We start from the raw sequence: 20,903 nt of genomic DNA, 5'->3' as shown, positions 1-20,903 counted from the left end.
GAGGAGGAGAAGAGGAGGAGAGAGAAAGAGACACGAGCAATGAACCATGCTGGCAATAGATACTTGTATTTCAAGCCCTTTTTTTTTAAAAAAGGCTAAGCAAACTGTGAGTGTTAGATCAACTTTGCAAAAAGGGTCACAAGCAACGCAAAGTCCGCAGCGGAGCAGGGACCAGGAAACCAATGAGGGACATGCGGGAGGAGACGGGGGGGAAGGAAGGACAGAATGAGAAAACGTGAGAGAGAGAAGAAGTCAGAGAGAGTATTAATCACAGCTATGCACCTGTCAGAGTGGCATCTGGAACTAAGAGGAACCACATGCAGATAGACAACAACCCGAGACCTCCGGCTAGCAGGACAGGTTCACAGCGAACCAGCCTTCCATCTTCCCCAGCCGTCCCATAACCCCCTGCACCCTGACCCCTGACCCCAGAGATATGGTCTCACCCAGCGTATGCCCCACAGACACTTCACCTGCCCAGCAGCCTGCTGTCACAGCTCTTCATTATTAATAATATTCTTATTATATTGTAATATTATTTCCGTGCAAGTCACCTTCAAATTGTGTATGTATGAGATTGGGAATTGCCGCATATGAGCATGTGACACAGTGCATGTCCGTGTGTAATAGGTATTTTAGATAGGATCGATGTCTGCGCCTATACTTTAATAAAGGCAGTATCACTCTCCACCTTATAGGCATTTCAACTGCGTAGGACACACAGCATGTGAATCAGTCTCAGTCAATTTCCTCCTTAAATCCCCATCTTCTAGGATTTACTGAAATTCATATTGGCTGCCTCTGCAAGATAAATGTAAATCACATTCCCTTATATTTACTATTTATCAGGATGCAGCAGCTCACTTTCAGCAGGAAATATCTCTCACTCGCACACAAACACCCTTGCATTTAAATAGCATTTTTATTGTCCGCCATAGCCTTTCATCTGGGCGTAGGGAGAAGAGCTGCCTCTCCAGGGGAGAGAGTTGGAGCAAGAGAGGAAGGTGGGGAGAGAGAGAGAGAGAAAGAGCAAAGCACTATTGGCAAGGCATCATGGGATGACAAAAAGCCAAATGGAGGGAAGGAAGGTTGGTAGGTGAAAAATAGATTATGAATACATAAAGCTCCAACTGAAAATATTTTGGAATGGAAAAGAAAATGGCTTCACTTGGTGCTCGGGAGCCGTTAGAGATGTGGGGAGCAACAAATGGCTCAGGTACACAGGCGGCTGGAAGCCTGCAGTATTGTCAGCTGCTATGAGACCTGCATGTAAAGCTGCAGCTATGTGCTGCATGAGCAGCGCTCTTTGGTTCTGTAAGGTGTCATGAAGCTCTGAGTTTAGAATGAGAAACCCATTCCAATGGTTCAGTCATCCTTCTTAAAAAAACGATACAGTCCGTGCAGATATAAGTCTCTTCAAGCTGCAGAAACAAACCAAGATACAGAAGACGAAGAGCCAACGCAACACGCCGACGACCACGGTGTGTGCAGAGTGCATTTCTGGTGTCACAGACGCAGAATCTTTCCTCAGAGTTCAAAAGTGTTGCAAAACAACAGCAAACACTAATAATCTGTGCAGAAACAGTATAGCCAGTGGATATGATTTACAGTCCCTGGATTTTCTTGGCAGCTGCCAACAGCAGGTCTCTTTTTTCTGAAAGCCTCTTACATCTTTTTTTATACTTGCCAAATTGAAACAGTATTTGTTTTAATGGGAGTTCTAATTAACCAGTATGTATTCCCCCTCTTGCTCTGCGAGTGGCTGAGCTATGAATGCAGGCTATGTGCTCATCCCCTTTGATTTGTTGTCAGTGGAGCCTGCCAGCTGACACAGTGCCCGGTGAGAGGCTTAATGCCCAAGTTTTAATAATGTGGGGGACTACATGAATCTCCCCCTCTCATTGGTATTCAGGTGCAGAATGTCTTGTTAGAAGTCAGGGAGGGAGGCGGAATGAAGCCAGAGCTCCAGATTGTTCCGTATATTTTCCCCTCTCGATTTTTTTTTTTTTTTTGGCAACGGCAGAGCTTGCTTCTTAAAAATAATTCATCCCGTTTTTAAAAGAAGCGTCTGCGCTAGCTAATGGAAGAGCAGCAGCACAGTTTGGAGTCTCCCCTGGCTTATCTCTCTCAGACAGTTGTGGGGAGTCGCTGGTGAGCATGGTGTCAGCGTGCGTGGTACGGTGCAGCGCCGCGCGGGCAGGCAGGCCTGGGGACACAGATCAAAGGGAGGCAGGGGTGAGAGCCGCTCTGCCTCTGATCCCGTGTACGTGTGAGTGTGTGTGTGTGTGTGTGTGTGTGTGTGTGTGTGTGTGGAGGCCCGGCCCACTCACACAGCCCAAAGGCCCTCCTCAGATACACACACATATATCCTTGTCATTCCAAAACACACAACACTTTCATAAAACTGCTAAACAGAAAAAAAAAAAAAAAGTTTCTCACAAAACTTTGCAAACTTCCTTGATTAAAACAGAAATAAAATCTCTATCCATCTCACCTTTGACTCCCCACTCTCCTGATCCCTTCACTCTAGCATTTTGAATAGCATCATACAACATCGCTGCAGCGCATTCAGTAGTACATTTCCTGCTTTTACTCATGCAATAGAAATGCTTTGAGCCCTTTTTATTCCCTGATGTCATTACTTCTAGAAATTTCTCTGAGGAGTGAAACCCAAGCTCTGCCACTGAGCCCCTCTTGCATTGCTTCAGCTCTCCAGTCCGTGCAGTTGTTTCCTTTCCTCTCCCAGCAGGTGTCCCTGTCATGCAATAATGAGGAATTCAGCACAAACGTCTCCCCACATATAAAATGCCCATGAACACTGCTTCAAAGAAGCATTTGAGAAGTATCTAAAAGGCTCTTTAGAGTTTCACATTACCAGGGTTTGTCGAACGTATACAATATTCTTAATAGATGACTGTGTGTTGGCTGTCAAAGCATGCCCTCTTCAATTATAGGAAGACTGCCTGTCCTGTTGTTTTTCAGTCAACATATGCAAAATTCAAATTTGAAGCATCAAGGTGGCCATTTGAGGCCGAGACAAAGGCCCATTTCAAGTGGAATATTAAAAACGAAAAATACCACACAGAAAAAGCAGACGTGAGCTTAAATCTTTAGGTAACAACAGATAGAAAAATACTGGAATGCCTGTCCCCTGTGCCCTAGCCTTTTCCTTCTTGCCGACCCCTGCTGTGCCGCTAAACGAAACAAGACCAACAACAAAACACACTTCTGGTTTCATACCTTTTGCCCAGCCATGCACAGCTTCACTCTCACCCCTAATATATTGCTCCCTCAACCAGCCAAACACGTTGTATATCCCACAATGACAGCAACCAGTTTGAGTGCGGACGGCTTTTCCACCGCCTGTAATGGGAAAATGTGTGCTGTCGGGATAGGTTATGGGATTGGGATGGACGCGAGCTCCTGTCGGGATCGCTGAACGTTGCAGGATTCCATTACAGACTTGGCACCACGCCACCGCAGCCCATTTACTGGGAATCAGAGAATTTTTGTCAATCTTTACAGCAACCGCTAGGCCATCAATGCCAGACACTTGAAGAAATAGCTTGCACATACCAATGCACAAGCATATCTCATGCAAACAGATGCTGTCTGAAACTTACAATATCAAATTCTCAATTCCATCTCGATAGAGACTTTCTTTGTGTTGCTTTTTTTCCATTAGAGGAAAGGGAAAACAGGAAACTTGCTGTAAAATACGGAAAATCAACTGTGAAGTGTTGCACGTGTGTCGATCATTTTCCAAAGGTGAAACTGATTTTTTTCGTTGATTGAAATTTGTTTAAATGCAAAGACAAAACCAGGTCCGACATGGACAAGGTAAACTTTGTGTTGATTTTGTGAGTTGTTTTTTTTTAATGTGCTGTGGATAGCTGCATGTTTGTGAAGAGAGAGAGAGAGAGAGAGAGAGAGAGAGAGAGAGAGAGAGAGATGGGGGCTTCCCAGCCCAGCAGGATGCTGCGCCACAGAGTGAACTCTGATTCTGCTGTCAGTGGGAACATTCATATCCATGCTGAGAGACTGATAGGAATGCCACACAGCATTCCGCATGCATTCAATACATTTCAATTCTGTGCCGTGCAAACATCCCATCAAAACATCAACACCACATGCATTCAAAAAAATTAAATAAAATCCACAATTTAAGTTCTAAATAAATACCTGAATTAAAAAACAGGTAAAATGCACATCAGGTGTTTTTTGTTTTTTTTAAAGACTTTAATCAAACACACTTGATAGAGTAATTGAATTGTGAAAATCCAATGCTGTACAGTTGCCCAAAGGCTCCTGTCCTAATCCTCACTATGACAGGAACTGTTTAATATCCCAACACATTCTTGAATGCCTGGGAAGAGAGTGAGAGAAAGCGACACTGCACCCCATGCCAGTATTAGAGAGAGCCATTAATGAAAATGAAAAAAAAAAAAAAAAACGACTCCATGTTCCTGGTGTTTTTCTGCAGGTTTGCAGTGAGAGCATTAGCAGTTAAAGCCCCTGTGCCACGATTAACAATCAAACACGCTGTGAGCCTCCATGTTATCCTCCGTTGCTCTAGCAGGAGAGAAAATCTCTTTTTTGTCACAAAATCCTTAATTCTTTCTTCTCTGAAGAAAGAGGGTAATACCAAGAATGTTTCCAATCTGCTTTGAGAAATATTTGAAGAAGAAAAAAAAAAGAACTCCCAATAAAACACGTGTGAACGACGGGGTAATTGTGGACAAATGCGGCATTGAAATTCATTTTCAACTCTTTACACACCATTTCAATCTTATTTTCTGCCTGTTAACCACATCTTGTTGGTGAGGGTGGGCAAGACTGGCCAGTATTGATGGGTAATTGTGTATAATTCACTCCGTACACACGATTTGCATCAATACAAATCATTTTTCATTCTGTGCTACTTAAAGCTCAACCCTTACCATAGAGCCGGATTTAAACGCTCATTAATGGAGGTGTCCAAAGAGGTTAACATGTTAAACCCAGCGCTTTTCAGAAGAGGAAGGAAACAAACCTGCACATACTGTGTCACACATTAAGATGGCACAGAGGAGATTGTGTAAAGAATATATTTTGGGGATTTAAACCGCCAATTAAGAAACCCAGAAACCTAAGTAGCCTTGGTAATATTCTTTATCATTGAAGAAATGCACAAGAGCATGTGAAGTGTCCACCAAAAAACCTACTAGAAAACCCCACAAGAAGAGAGCACATCGCTTCTGACACTCTGAACACAGAGCTGCCATGGAAATCATGCAGTAAAGAGATGAAGAAAATCGTGAGTCTTCCAGCAGCAGACAATTACGTGAAGAAGATTATGGGTCTACATTTATAAGCTTTAGCTAATTATTTCATCTGCATGTGTTCTCACTGCTCAGCGCAAGGATTTAGATGTCCCAGGAAAGTCAAAATCACTGTTTGGAGCAGCTTGAGTACTTGCGGTACTATCAAGATGAATTTTAATTTGTTGATGTTAATCCAATTGTTTTACAAATGTAGCAATTTAGAGTAGCTAAAATAAATCCAGGGCTTTGGAAGGCGAACATAAAAGCCCACACTGGCAGTTATTTTGCTGAACATGCTGTTTCTGAATTTTTAATTTCACTCAAATACAATTAAATATTGTGAATAGCGAGAGGAGGAGGAGGAGGAGGAGGAGGGTGGTAGACTGATGGATGGGAATTCGACCTACTGGTAGGAACATTATATAAACTGGTAACCTTTGTGGAGGTGAAACTTGTTGGACTGACCTGTGGGGAGAGCCCGTTGCCGACAGCGTTCATGTGGTTGCTGGATGCTGAGGGGCTCATGAAAGTATCGGAGTAGCTGGAGAAGCCGTGGCGATTGGACGAGAGGCCGTAAGCGGCGCTTCCGTCAGCAGTCAGGCCTCCCTGGTGCATGGAGGATGGAGGCAGGGGTTGGGGTCTGTGCAATGTGCTGCCCTCTGACACCAAGAACAACATAAACAGGTGAGAGAGAATCGAGGGAAACACACACTTAAACTGAGGCTAAGCAAGAATCCTCAAATAGCAGCCTCAAAGCCGAAGGTCACTAAGTCATAAGGCACACATTAAGCGTCCTTCAAAATTGATTAGCAATGAGAAATGTCTCTTTATGCAAAGGCATTATTAGGTGAAGGCTCATTTCTGTTTCACTGTGACAAAGATGTGATTGTAAGCATAACTACTTGCTGCATGGTTGTTATAAGCTGCACATGGTTCATATTTAATTTATAATGTTATTCACATGAACATAAAATATAGATGGCATACCACTAATAAATAGGACTAATGTAATCTTTACCAAAATTAGATTAAACTCAAAGTACAGAGCATACTGTATCTTTCCGGTCTGAAATATTTTGTGCTCTTACCCTGCGATAGCGTGGTGCCGGGGTAGCTGGACTCTTGTAGCTGGTATGTGGGTAAACTGGGCATCCCTGTGCCCGGGAATCCTCCAGGAAGCAGGTGGTTGAAGGCCGCTAGCTGATTGGCCCCGGCCTGTTTACGCCACCGTGCGCGCCTGTTGCTAAACCACACCTGAGCAGAGGAACACACACACACACACACACACACACACACACACACACACACACACAACTTTAAATGAAAGCACAGCTAAACTGATTGTTGAGCTCCTGCAGGTTACAAGTTGTTTTTGTTTCATTTTCCATTCACTCAAACTCCATTTATGTTTGTGCTGTGAGCATTTGACTGACAGTGGGTTAGGGTTAGGGTTAACCCTAACCCTAACCCACTCTCAGCAGAGTCTGCTGGCTCCTGCCACCTGTGATTAATCTGCCAGTTAGTGTGAGTGGTGGTGCTGGTGGTAGTTGACAGAGTCCCTGTGGGAGCTGCCATTGAGGCTCGGTGGTCTGTCCCTGTTGTTCTTAAGTGGCTGAAGCTGTGATCTGTGTAAACAGGCTGCCCTAAGCCCCCTTCAGAGGGGAGAAGTCATTTAAAGGTCAGAGGTAGGCTACTAGCCTCCAAATCACGCACCTCAAGTATGTCCGTAAAGCAAGTGGATGCTTTGAGAGAGGCCATTAGTTCTCTGGGGACGCAGAGAAACAATAACTGCTGTGCTGTTTTAATGTGGTTGTTTTTAAAGCTTTAAAAGTCAGTTTAAAGAGAAAGAAGCCGTTTTAAACTTTAGAGTCAAGACACAGAGTTCTAAGGCTGCAAATAGCAAAAACGCTCACAAAACGAGCAGGAACCAAAGCGCAGACACACAATGTCAATTCCCTGAATGAAAAGGGGGAAAAATAGGACTCTTTTGAACCGCAAAGATTTACACATTTTAAAAAGGCTTCTGCTTCAACAAAACATGAATATAATCAGGCCCTTTTGAAAAGAGCCAGCAACCTGTTCCATTTAACCAAGACAAGGCCCGGGCTTCACTGTGTGCTAAGGGTTGAAGGACATTGATCTATGCCTCGCACAGGCAATTCATCAGAGTTTAATACACTGTCAGCGCAGTTCATCGACTGTTGTGTTTCAAACGGCCCGGGCTATTGTGAGAGCACATGAAAGAGGGGGACAAAAGCCCCTCCATACGCCACGGAGAACAGTGGACACAAAGAGGGGGCGTCCCTTTTAAACAGGTCTTAAAGAGGGCCACTTTCAAGGGGACTTACACAGCGACATACTCGCTGCTTTTTGGGGACTGCCTCTTTTTGTACACACAAACATACATATAAACTCGTATAGGCCTACAAGGGATCTCAGCCCAACGGAGATCTTAATTTGAATGTGGTTCTTTTCTCACACAGTCACTGCCTCTACAAAGACCAGATGTTTGGTTTTTTTTTTGCCTATACTTCGGTTTGGTCTTGAGCGCTCACTAGAAAGAAAATTGGATGCAACAGGCGATGACTGTGTAGGACCAACGTCAAACACGCAACTAGAAAACCAACAAGAAATCTTTATCTCAGGCCTGCTAGCTACTAAAGACCCTGTTTGAATCCCTCAATCAGCTCTTCCAAAACAAATGTGGTGAGTGGCTCCAGTGAAATTTCAGCTATTGGGATGTAGTGGAGCGTAGTCCAAGGTCTGAACTAAGCTCCTACTGGGCCAGACAAACAGCTGCCTGGCTCAGGGGAGGGGGGCACGGGGGGCACACCCCTTTCTTCCACACACTCCCCATCACCCCACCCCGCAGTGCCACTTCACCTCCGACCTCATCCACTCACCCCACCCCTCTTTTATGTTCATTTTAACTTCCTTCCCCCGTTGTCATCCAAGCTTAGGAAGGAGGTGTTCCATCACGGCAGACACAAAACACTTAAACGTTGAATTCCGCTCTTTGCTTTTGCCACTTTCCTTTTGTCAGTGTTGCATTTTCAGTTCTTTCTCCAACTCTACTCTCTACTATTATTTCCAATGCATACGTGGAATTATCTGCAGTCGCTCCGCCGCAATGTTAGACATTTCCTTTGAAAAAACTATTCCTCTAACATATATGATCCCATGGTTTTTAACACTGTAGTTTAACTGTAAATGTCTTAATGTCTTGTCTAATGTATTTCAAGTCGTTGTGGATTTTTCAATATCAAATCAATAACCTGATCTTACCTTAACCCTGACCAAGTGCTGGGTAAGAAGTTGTTTCAAGCAGATACTGTCGGAACGATAAATTAAATAAGTTGTCTGTAAATATTTGGCTCACAAAGTACATTGTGACGTTTCTGTTGTTGTTAGAAAATGTGATCCAGCATGCATAATGTTTCTTCCAAAATATGTTTGCTGTTTCAAATTAGTAAACTATGTCCTCACTTCAAGAGGACATGGTTGACGAACACGTTCCCTTCAGCTACCAGAAAAACTCCTGTAGAGGAAAGTCAATGAAGGGTACCCTCATCATTTATTGTTATTTACAGTATTCTTAGGCAATGAATAGGCTTGCTTCAACGTCGACACACAAAATGTACCTAAACTATCTGTTCTATCTATCTATCTATCTATTTAGTTAGTGCGTCCACTTTAACATATGGGCATTTCCTGCTGACTGAGTGGACAATTGTCGAGCTCTCAGCACAGACTTGGATAAACATGTACACAACTGGCGATCCACAGTGTCCATACGCTATCACACACATGCATACATTACGTACACACATTTGCGCGCACATAGACTAACCCACAGCCTGAAGCTAAGGATTTGAGTCTGTGCTCTGGAACCTGATCACAAAGTCACCTTGGACCACAGATTCTCCTCTGCTCTCCCCAATCCGGTTTTAATTCTCTGCAGTACAGAGAGCTGCAGCGCTCCTCCATGTCTCCCCTATCTACCTACAAGTGTGCCGCCGAATTCATGTAGCTCACTTCTGTTTCCTTTTCACGGACTAAGAGGTTTCCCCGCATCCAGTGCACTTGGATACGTCTGCACTGCATCTCTGAATGGTTATGGGAAAGTTTTCGGAGGCATGGGCGGATGGAGGAACAGTAACCCATCTTACAGAAGTCAAGCTTAGCCCTGCTTTGTGAGACAAAAGAGGAAGGCTTGGCGGAAGGACATGGTTGGAGGAGGGTGAAGGTTGTTGTAGAGCACAACTAGAAGAGGGTCTAGTTGCAAACCTCAAACAAAAAACATTCAGTTTTAGTCCCTAGCTTGGTGGCTTGCATCGCTCCATGTGCCTTTAATCTCTCATTCACTCTCCGCCGACAGAATCGAAGCGATAAAGTGGCATTTTGCATTTTCTTATCGCCGATCAGCGATAATATGCACTCACAAACACTGTAAACGTGTGACACTGCACTGCAGTAAAAATCTCTCTCTCTCTCTGTTGTTTCTCTTAAATAGGATCACTCATATTTCAGAATTCCCCGTTCAGACAATCCTCCATGAATTATTTTGTCAAAGACGAGCACTGAATGTGTGACGCCTTTCAGGAGCCAATTTGCAACATTCGGTAGATGAATACCAAGAGCCGAGATAATGACAAAACAAAATGTGCTGCTGACTTCATATCCACAAAAACACAGAGGGGTGATGCAACCAGCCTCAACATACAAATCCTCTTCTGTCTCATACCACGCAATACCCCCCTCCTCCTCCTCTCTGCTTCCCCTCTTCTTTCCCCTCTCTCTCTCTCTCTCTCTCTCTCTCTCTCTCTCTCTCTCTCTCTCTCTCTCTCTCTGATTCCCTCCCTGCTTGCCTTCCAGACTGGCACTATGCTAATTAAAGTAGCTAGGAGTGTGAATTTGAGAGGAGAGTGGGATTAGCTTGATAAGTATCAGGAGTACAGAAGCACTGTACCAAAGTCATTTAAATTCTAATAATAAGAAACTGTTAGAACATTCACACTGATGCATTGCAACAATTTCTGCCCTACAATCTACACAAATCCTATTTATTCCTTTATGAAACATAAACCCATACTGGCGGGAATACAGTTGCCTGTTGGGTTTGGTTGTCACCACTCAGCTCCATTGTAATTTTGTCTCTTGCCGCTGGTACTCTACTGGTATTATAACAATCAAGAAACTGTGTAGTACCTCCTGATACCTCCCGATGGGATTATATTCACACTAGCTGTGTTGAAAACTTGAGTTGGAATTTGTTTATACGACCAGTGCGCAGTCTTCATATCGGTCTTTTCCCTCTGCTCATTCCATTGCATCAACAGGCCAGCACAAGCCATAGATAAAGAGAGAAACTTTTTACCAAATTGATTTGCACGCTTCGTAAAAAGCAATGCTTATACCTTATTAGATTCCACTAAGTATAATAGCTACATGCAGAATGTTTATTGGTAATGAAAGAGGATCTATGTGACAGATTCGGTAAAGCGAGCCGGAGGCGGCATGCTGAGATGATGAGCCTCAGCCGAGTCTCAGGAGTCACTCTCTTAAAAACTTCAGTCTAAATAGAGAAGAATGTAATTTGCTTCATCTGAGAGCGCTGATTTACAGCGGCCTGCAGCCTATTGCCTGCTTCTCTTCCCCTCAGTGATGCCCTCACCTGGTCCACCCTGCAGAGGAAACAAACACAAATGATGCCCTCTTCTCTAATAGCTCATGGAATGAGCTCTGCCGCCTCCTCCGGTTAAAACTGAGGGGTTATCAGATGGAAAGTGGCAGCTCACACTGCATCAGCGGAGCACATACTGAAGGTGGACTTGGCAGTATCCCCTCTCACTGAGACAGCCTGGAACTAATTGCTGAGAGATACGGATCATATCCCACAATTTGTCAGTTGGGGTGATAAAACCATTGCACGGCTCATGGTGGTGAAGGAGCGCTGGTAGCTCCGCTGAAAGGGGCAGCGGGGCTGATAAAGATGGATGGTGAAAGGGTCTTAAAATGGCAGGCGAGGGCAGACACCAGGGAGTTAGCTCTGTTTATGAGTTTAGGTTGTGAGTCAGCGCTAAGCCAAACACTCATCACTTTCACAAGAATCTAGCAGGTTAATTTGGAACACAGCTTTGGGCTGTGGCGTTTTAGTGCCAGTGCAGCCGTGTTTGCCTCACAAGTACAGTTTACCTCCGGATCCAACCAGAAAAAAATTGCTCTGCACATTATCACCATGTTTAATGACAAATGGGTAACAGTGAACCATGACCGCGGACAGTGATTCAAGTTAAAATATGAGACTGTGGGAGCACTGACAACCCCTGCCTATCCTTTCTCTCTCAGCCCCAACCACCACTTTGTCTGCGAACAACATCTGGAAGATGCGTCACTGCAGCTGTGCTGGAGAAGCTTTGCTCTCAGGCCAAAGGGTCTCCTCTCTCCTGCCCTATGATGGGCCTTTTGGGTACCTATGTAAAAGCCCAGCTGGTGGACATTTTCAGAACGTTGTGATGCAAACAACACCTACATGCACACACACACACACACACACACACACACACACACACACACACACACACACACACACACACACACACACACACACACACACACACACACCATTTAATTCACATTTAAACAAAATTCTTCCAGATCTAGTTAAACTTTATTATCTAATTCTCAATGAAAAATTTTAGTTGTTAATGTTTTAACAGCTAACATTAACAATTATTCCTTTGAGATGTATTTGGGAAAATACTACGAGAAAACCATACAGGCATTATTTATTTTGGCTACTTTCTTTGTAGCCTTCTCAGAAAATGAAGTTTGAGTTGACCTTTTGAGACGTTCAAAGCCTTTAAAAATTAGATTATGAGGAAAACAGCATTAACAAATTATAGCCATGACTCAAATTCCTTAGGTTTTCACATGACATCATTTAAGTCCATTATCTAACAGCAAACACGCAGCAGTCACTCTGTCTTCTTTCTTTCACTCACTTTCATGTTTAGATATTTTAGTTAGGCTCCAGAAATACACAGGTGCTAATACAAGAATGGATTTTGTTTTGAAACCTGAGGTGTTACTGTCCTCCATGCTGACTTTGAATGACACTAGATTGATGCATTTGTACATGGATATTACTATTAGCTTTAAAAAGTATGAATTAATGTAATAAACCAAAGGATTGTTGGAACAGAATCTACAAAATGCTAAATTGAATTCACTTTTTAGATAGTTATTAATCAGAATATGTTAAAGTAGATTTTTTAAATGGAAATTATTGATGCTTTCACTTCTTCCACCTCTTGTCCACATATACTCTAACGCTCCAAAATAAAAACAAATATATTGCCTTATAACAGCCATGAGATACATTTCTCCTCCCTTGAGTGAGGCATTAAACACTCAGACATTTTGGACATCCTTGCGTGTTGGGGTTTTTAAGACGGACACAGACATGTGTGGAATTAGTTACCCCAACTGCATGTTTGTAGTGGGATGAACAGTTAGCATGCGGTGAGGAGTTTGGGGGGTTCAGAGGGAGTGTGAACGACTGTGGTAAGAGGAGAGGGTGCCCCAGACCATTTTTTTTTACTAGCGGCTGATTGATTAATGTTGTTGTCGGGGCATTGGGTCCCTGGAGAGGATGAGGAACCCTCTGTGATATGTGGAGGGTTTTACAAGCAGCGGCAAGCTTGAAAGTGATGGGATGAGATCCTGGCCAAAGGCCGAAATGAGAAATCCATCAGGAATGCATTCCCTTTCTCTCCTCTCCTCTTTTTTTCTCCCTCTCTCCGTCTTTGGAAGAACAGCTGCTGCTATAACTCTACTGTACATATCTTCCTTCAATCATACATGCAACTGCAGGGAACTCAGGCTGTCAGACAGGTTCATGTATCTGAGGTGTGAAGATTGGGAGTATTTATCTGAAACATCTTGAACATGAAGACTAATGATAAGTAGCAAGTTTGCTACTTTATCTTACTTTATCTTATTTTACCTTACTTCTTCCAGACAAATGAGTAATCCAGTGCTGAAAAAGGGCAATATTGAGCATAAGAAATTATGCTTTTGGCCGTATGTTTAGGGAAATTATGGTATTTGCTGTTCGGGCAGCACAGATCTTTGTGAGGCCTGCACAAGGTGAAACATAATGTGAGCTACTTTTTTCCTCAGGAGTCTCTGAGCGACTACAGCACATTGATGTTGGCAGTTGGAGTTTTTAAAGTAAGCATATGTGTTTAAAGCTCTGGATCACCCGAAATACGAAAGAAACACATTTCCTCAATTACCTTTAGGCATGCAGAGATCTTCGGTTTTATTTGCCCAGGTTTTGAGATTTCCGTCTCTGAGATTTCTATCTCCGCCCAATGATACAATGATGATGAATCAAATTCCGTCTAAGGTAAGTTGTTAGCAGTCTAACGTCTTTGTTATTTAGGATGATCAACACACAGCACGGTTTTCAATGGGATTTTCTATCAAAGAAATAGTCCCCATAAAAAGGGTTTACAGGTTGTTCTTTGGTTATCCAGAGTAAAAGGGACCTTCATAATGTTGCTGTGAATATCTCGACGGGCAAATTCATGCATTTGCATCGGTTGAAAGCAGAAATCACAGGGACAAATTAAACTCAACCCTTCTGCAAAGGTACAACCATATGTATGTATATATTTAAATAATTTGGGTGAAATGAAATGCAGGCAAACTGCAGCACAATGCTTGGTCTCACTGGTTCTGTCACTGGTACCTGTACTCTGGCCTCTGTGAGTTTTGTCCTCTGGGCCAGCTCCTCTCTGGTGTAGATATCTGGGTAATGTGTCCTTTCAAAAGCCTTCTCCAGCTCCTCCAGCTGCTCAGCGGTGAAGGTGGTGCGACTGCGTCTCTGCTTCCTCTTCAGGGGCAAGTCGGGCTCTGAATCTACATCCGAACCTTCGTCTGTGCGGTTACCTGAGTCGAAAAGAAAAAGACAGAGGACCATCTGTGTGATCATGTAATGAAATCAAGTAAAGGAGTTTTTTGTGCTAATCAACTGAGGGGTTGTTTGTAGAAAATGGCATCAAATCTGAGCTGCAACTGATCCAGAAAGGACTCTAACAGCATTATCTGTATTTTGGAGCCTCTTTTGTTGATCCAGAGAGCGAGACTGGCAACACAGAGGATTCAAGTGACAGCAACTCCTCTCTGAATATACAACTGGGAGAATATTATCTTAATCTGTGGATATTTATTTAATATAGAAGAGGCCCTGATACACAATCCTGCCTCTGTGAGGGGCCCCAGAGGCTGTGAAGGCAGAGGGCTGAGGGGGAGCGGGGGTGTCGGTGGGTAGAGGGGTTAATCTGCACAGGCCACCTTGCTGCTCCTCACCCTGCTTTTCTCTCTCATTGGCCCAGGGCACACTGCTCATACACAGCTCAGCCAAAGTGTATAAAATAGAACACAATATCACACCAAAACCATTCAGTCCCATGTGTTTCCATCTGCTGTCATTAAATGAATTAGAACATATTTTACATTACTTTTTAGGCATTCAACTAAGCTGAATTTTTGCTCGAGGAATATAGATACAGCACAAAGCTGTACAATCCAGGCCGACAGGGAAATTTTTGACAGCAAATACGCATTACCATTGCACATTACCATTATAACTGAATTTAGAAAATTGCATCATTTTCACCTCCTCTGCATGTCTATTCAAACTACATGGCCCTTTTCATTTCATGTCATAAAATTCATATTTTCATAATTTCCTCATTGAGACATTGACAAGGCGGCGTGATGTGCCAGTGTTGCTCCAGGCCTAGTTGGATTGCATCATGCACAGTCCAGAAAGTGTGGGAGAGGGAAAATAAAGGGAGATATTGAAGAAGAGGGTGTATGAAGAGATTTCTGCTGCTGACAGAGGCCCTTCACTATTCAACTCGAATGAAAACTATAATGCTCACCTGAATGTCTTGCCCGAGTGAGTCCCTACCACCTAACTCATTGCTTTACAGCTTCGATCTCTGTTTATAGCTCACTCCATTCAAATCTTTCAACGTAAGTGGACAAAAGAATACTCAAACCTAGCCTCCAAATAACAACTGTGAGAACAAAAGAGCAACAGAGCTGGCGGAGTCTCAAGGCCAGCTCCAGAGTTTAATTAAACAAGGAATTATGGGATTATATGGAGACTATCATTACAGGCCACTCTATGAGTCGTCTACGAACATTTTTGTCCCCCTGAGCTCATGCTCAATGATTCTCTGCGGATTACATGTGGCTGCAGGACATGAGGCCGCATTCATTAAATCAATTCTTCAGTCTTATCCTTTTTAATAAAGATTGATTCTTGAAGCACAGGCTCACTCCGCTGCAGAACACCCTTGAACATACAAAGTTGAATATGTACATACACCACATATCCCTTTGTTGGTTTTCATGAGGATGCGTACATCCATTTGCCCGGTAACTTGGCATGACGACACTTGAGACCAGCCCAGCAGTCTGCAGATCACTTTCCAAAGTCACCTCTATGTCCTACGGGAAAGACGTGGGGGCCAGAGTAGACACATACTCAAGGGGCTCTGAGGAAGACACTAAAGTCCTCTCCTCCTTAAATTATTTTCTTTTCCTCCCCTTTGTTTGAGGCGCTTTCACAGACTTTATTTTGCAAGTAAACTGCTGCGGCAATCTGTGTCACATTTAGCATGCTATCAGGCTAATGACTGATAAACCTCAACAGACAATAGGTTGTACTGCTGCTCTCCATTAAGCCCTATGAGCCAACAACATCTGCTCTTGTACATGATCCAGAAGCACAAGGTCAACAGCCCTGTCTGTAATGAGCAAGGGAAAATGGAAAATGGCACACGCTGCACAGGGCACAACTGGGATTGGGGTTAGATGTAAAACTCATCTATATGCCGACTACATTTGGCGAATAGACAACAGAAAATACATTGAGACACATGGCTGCTTTCCATGTTGGTGTAAGAAAGAGCCTGACACTGATTTCTAGTTTACAATCAGTGGTGTTACTGTAGTACGACCAAAGCGAAGATGACTTACAAACTGGCTCGAATATATGTCAGAATAAAGACAGAAAACAACCTTTTATCAGTCTTTTTTTTTACCAACTAAAGCACTTTAAAATCTTAATTTCATGTCTCTTTTTCTCCTCACAGATGTGCCAATGTTAACAACCACAGACCAAATAGGACTCAGTGAACAAAATCCCTGCAGGGCTGTCGAGGTCAATTCCTTAATGGTCTGCTCGGCACAAAAAGGTACATTCTGATTAGACCTTCCTATAATACGGCAGTGGTAATTCCATTCACAGGTTCATGGGATATTGATAAACCACTCATGCCTTGTCTCATTACTTATCATCCAATTAGAATCTAATTATGTGCCATCCAGTGGGCATGATTACCGCCGTGTACTCTCCTCCAGGGGCCCTCTGAGATTTTTCCCTAATATTGATTTAAAATTGTGCCTATTATAAATAGGAATTAATCAGGTTTACACATTTGCTTTCGCTAGGTAAGTGCTTGATTAAGATTAGAAATAACACTGGGTATGGTTTGAGTAAAAGCTACCTTATCTTAAATTGTAATGAATGTCATGACATGTGGTAGCGGTGGTTTTAATACAGGAAATTAAAAAGGTGCTGTTAGCCACATGCAGCATTAAAGGCATGTTGTGATCGAGGCAATGTTGTACCGGAAAACAAATAATGGTTGCACAATGGATGAAAACTAACAATCGATGTAATTACAGTGAGATTCTCAATTCAAAATTCAGAGCAGAGAGATTGCCTCCAACGGCTCTCAACATGGCGACAGCTGAGCCGGCGGCTATCAGCCAACAGTGCTAGTCTCTGCTCGGTTATTCCACAAAACCTTTACATGGCAAATAGTTGAGTGCTGCTATATTAATGCTCTGAATTTCGAACTGAGAACCTTTAACTGTTTCAATTAATGTGTTTGATTCCACACTAGAAAAAAATCTCCGAAGACAACCGCCAAATGTTTTCGCCCTGGTGTGACTTTGCTCTAATAATGCCTTAATTCTGACCAGACCTTTGGAAGGACTTGTGGTGCTAGTTAATAGTTTTAAAGTTGCTATAAGGTTTAAAGGCTGCTCTCACCCCTGATGCTCCTCTGCTGACCCCACAGACAGACTCCTTAGACTACCAGCAGATGGGATCCTCATCATCACCCTGTTTCCTCAAAACCCCTCCCCTCCTCTTATCGACCCCCTCCCCGCCTCCTTCTCTTCTTCTCCCTCCAACCCCTCGGACTCCTCCAGTCCTCCACCTTTACCCCCGCGGCGCTGAGGTAATGCTGATTAAACACACAGCTGTCCTTTCAATAGCGGCAATTAGCCGAGTGATCTGTAAGGTTACAGATTTATGACACATAACAAGAGCAATAAACTTCATGTCTACCAGGTTGTTGAACAATGTTGACGAAATAGTTGCATCCGATTCCTAGAGAAAGATAAACATATGGCCTTGAGTAAATGTTCATCATGAAGCAAAAATCTATGAAGGGATTTTATTAAATTGTGTCAGTATGAATTACACCAAGAAAAAAAAGTAAAAAAAAGATAAATAAGCTTTATTCTGAAAATGAGTAAAATAAAAACTAAAACTAGAAAATGGGTAAATACAAATACAGGCTACTCCGGCCCAGATGTGTAGGCCTTTTAATAAAAACAGCAAAGTCCACCATGAAAACAAACACAATTACAAAAATTAAACACAGCAACAACACTGACATAGTTTTTGCAAACGTAGATGATGAAATAAAAATAAATGACTCCTTCTATATGCAACTAAAATGTAGTAATAATCAGAAATCGTAAGTTTCTCTATTAGAAACATGCTGAAGAAGATGTCTTTGAAAGGAGTCCGGTGTTTTTTATCCCTCATCTCTGACTCACCTGTCAGCAGTATTAACCTAAAGTTAAGTAGTGCTCATCCGAGTCAGACTGTCTCTGATATCATAACCCATGGCCTCAATATCAGCCATACCTTTGCAAACTATCCAAGACAGAGGGACAAAAACAGACAGGGCTTTGGCAGTGCAGCATTAGCTCATAATGGCTCATTTTGAAAAGCATATTAGTTCCAGCATAATTACAATCAGGCCTCACGCTCTGTGTTTTGCAGGCATTCACAGGACCAGCCTCTGAGCACCGAGTCACACCAGTTGACTGTGACTGACAGCAGATTTAGTTTAAAATGGTGTTTTTCCTCCCTCTTTTTTTCCCACAGGACAAAAATAACACCGCGTCTTTTCTCCCTATTTATGTTGACTTGTTTATTTTGTGCCTACCTTTTGTCGTAGTTGATACTGCAATTATACTTTTTGTCAGTCAGAGGGGGTGAATATCAAAAGGCCTAATTATGCAAACAGGCCTGTGATAAGAGGCATCTGCCTGAGATGGGATCTGCTATCTCTGACATGCATCTGTCTCTGTGCTGTCTTTGCTGCTCCAGGCCTGCATATAAACAGCCCTGCCTGTCCCCAGGACTGCATGCGATTCAACCACCAACACTGGAGTGGAGGGATGTTTCGGGGGCGGGGGGGATCACGCAGCAACATCAAATAACTAACAACTTCCCAATTTGCATTTTTCCGAGAATGGTGCGGCATCTCTGCTTAATGCACTTGCCTGTTCATCCCAAAGGGCTTGCCAAGTTAAAGGAGGCATGTGATTCAAGGCATTTACCGAAGGATGTATCTGAGATAGGAACCTTATGTGAATACAAGATAGACGACAGCGATAACCAGAATGGTTTAAAGACAAATTCTCTATGAATAATCTTCTCCTGTAGTTATCTCCTTGCGAGTGAAAAACAAAAACAAAACTCTAAAAGTGAGCGTAGCCTCTGCATAATCAGAATGTATTCATATATTAGATTAAAATATTTAGATCAACATACCAAACAGACTGCATACGTTGCAAAATCGCGTTAACTGTTTACTTGGTAACATGCCAAAATGCACCATCAATTTCCTCTGGTTGTCAGTGACCTTCTCTGGGCCGTAATTTGACATTTAGCTGAAATTGAATCTGGATGAGATGTGTAACTTTACATGAGGATATTAAAAAATCCACCGTCTATCGGAAATAAAATCATTCTCAGCTCACCTTTATGGACAGATGTCATTGGATTCAGCTTTGTCTCATGCCTATCATGTCAATTACCAGTTCATAGCTGGTGGCCGAGGGCCAAGGGCACCCAAAACCTATTTCAAGTGTTAAGACAGGACAAGTGAGAAAGGAAAGCAGAAGTGAACAAGAGCTCTAAAGTTTAGTGCAACTTCAAGTCTGAAGAAGTTTTAAACAGACTAAAAAACTACCTGATGAAAATAGAAACGGCCGCCTTGTTTTTGCCACCAAATGCACAAAACTCTCGTTGCCGGTGTCAGTTTTAGACTCTTTTACGTCGACATTCCTCAGGAATTCCTCTGTCTCTCGGACAAAATCTCATTCTTTAGAAAAGGAATAGGGCGCCGTTGAAAAAGAGGAGAAAAAGAGAAGGGAGGAAGAAAGATGGGAGGCTCTATAATCTTTGGCTCTCACAACAAACAATTAGCCCCCTTTTCTCTGTTTGAGGTGGGGAGAAAGTGGGAGAGAGGAGGGAGGGTGGGGGAGACGCAAGAGAAAGCAGAGGAGACAGAGAGGGAGAAGCAGCGAGAGCGATGCTCTTTTATGGCTCTTGTCATATGGATGAAGGCGCGGCGCGTCCATGAGAGCGCACGCTCACCTTCAACAACAGGGCGTCCACTGGGCCTCCCGGCCTTTTCAGCCCAGAGAGACAAGCTCCTCGGGGGGCCATTAGAGCATGAATAGGGGCCTGACAGCCCTGTGCAGCTCCGCAGGGCATCCATAAACGCTGACATATTGACTCCCCATGCCTCTGCGCTGCCTGAGTGTGAAAGCGTGAAGGGCTTGAAGGGTGGGATTTTTTATTTTATTTAATATACTACTGACTAAAACTAGGATATTAAACAATATGATTGCTTGTTTTTAACTCTAAGAGACACTTTAAGGCAAATACTGTTGCTTCTAGAGTGCTGGTTAGGTTGTTTTTTATTTCTAATACATAAATTATTGTTTTGAAAGACTTGCACACAAAAAATGCACTTCTAACGTTGCAAATGTGTTCATTTTCATCATTCACATAATGCAAAATCTCACATTTTTCAATTAACTTGCTAACTTATCATATAATTTCATACTGTGACATAACAAAGCAGAATTAGAAAGGATCTAACAGAGCCACACGACCCATAAAGACTCCAGAGGACACAACACGTGAACCTTGTTAGGAAGACTGTTGCCACCTCTCACTTCCCTCTCACTAAGACTGAGCTCTGCACCAGGTTTCCTCTTCTGTCAAGCAGAATGTCACCGCTTGAGCAAGAGTCTTCGCTAATTGAGGTCACAGCGAAAGTAATGAAATTAACAGAGAGCACAAGAAAGTAAAAAAGGAGCCCATGGGGGTCTCTGCCAAATGGCACTGGAGCCAGAGCCTCGGTCCCCCAGCAAAAAGCTCTAAAAACCTACGCAGGAAATCAAACAGTAACGTCT

At 43.0% G+C, this 20,903-nt stretch overlaps 1 protein-coding gene across 2 annotated transcripts in view; it reads right to left on the bottom strand.

Annotated features, from left to right (window-relative positions):
• pax7a (paired box 7a) overlaps positions 1 to 20,903 on the bottom strand; it is a 44,246-nt gene that overhangs the window by 8,404 nt on the left and 14,939 nt on the right. For both annotated transcript variants that reach the window (XM_068712281.1, XM_068712282.1), the window contains exons 5-7: positions 14,062 to 14,261; positions 6,392 to 6,557; positions 5,769 to 5,962 (exon numbers count right to left, since the gene is read on the bottom strand). In XM_068712281.1, coding sequence (XP_068568382.1) covers positions 5,769 to 5,962; positions 6,392 to 6,557; positions 14,062 to 14,261 — 560 coding nt within the window. The remainder of the gene's footprint in view (positions 1 to 5,768; positions 5,963 to 6,391; positions 6,558 to 14,061; positions 14,262 to 20,903) is intronic.

The sequence above is a fragment of the Cebidichthys violaceus genome, unplaced genomic scaffold, assembly GCF_023349555.1.
Source record: "Cebidichthys violaceus isolate CVI_PGR_0920_01 unplaced genomic scaffold, fCebVio1.0.p SCAF_17, whole genome shotgun sequence".
NCBI classification, from domain to species: Eukaryota; Metazoa; Chordata; class Actinopteri; order Perciformes; family Stichaeidae; genus Cebidichthys; species Cebidichthys violaceus.
This window is presented reverse-complemented; position numbering and strand designations above follow the sequence as displayed.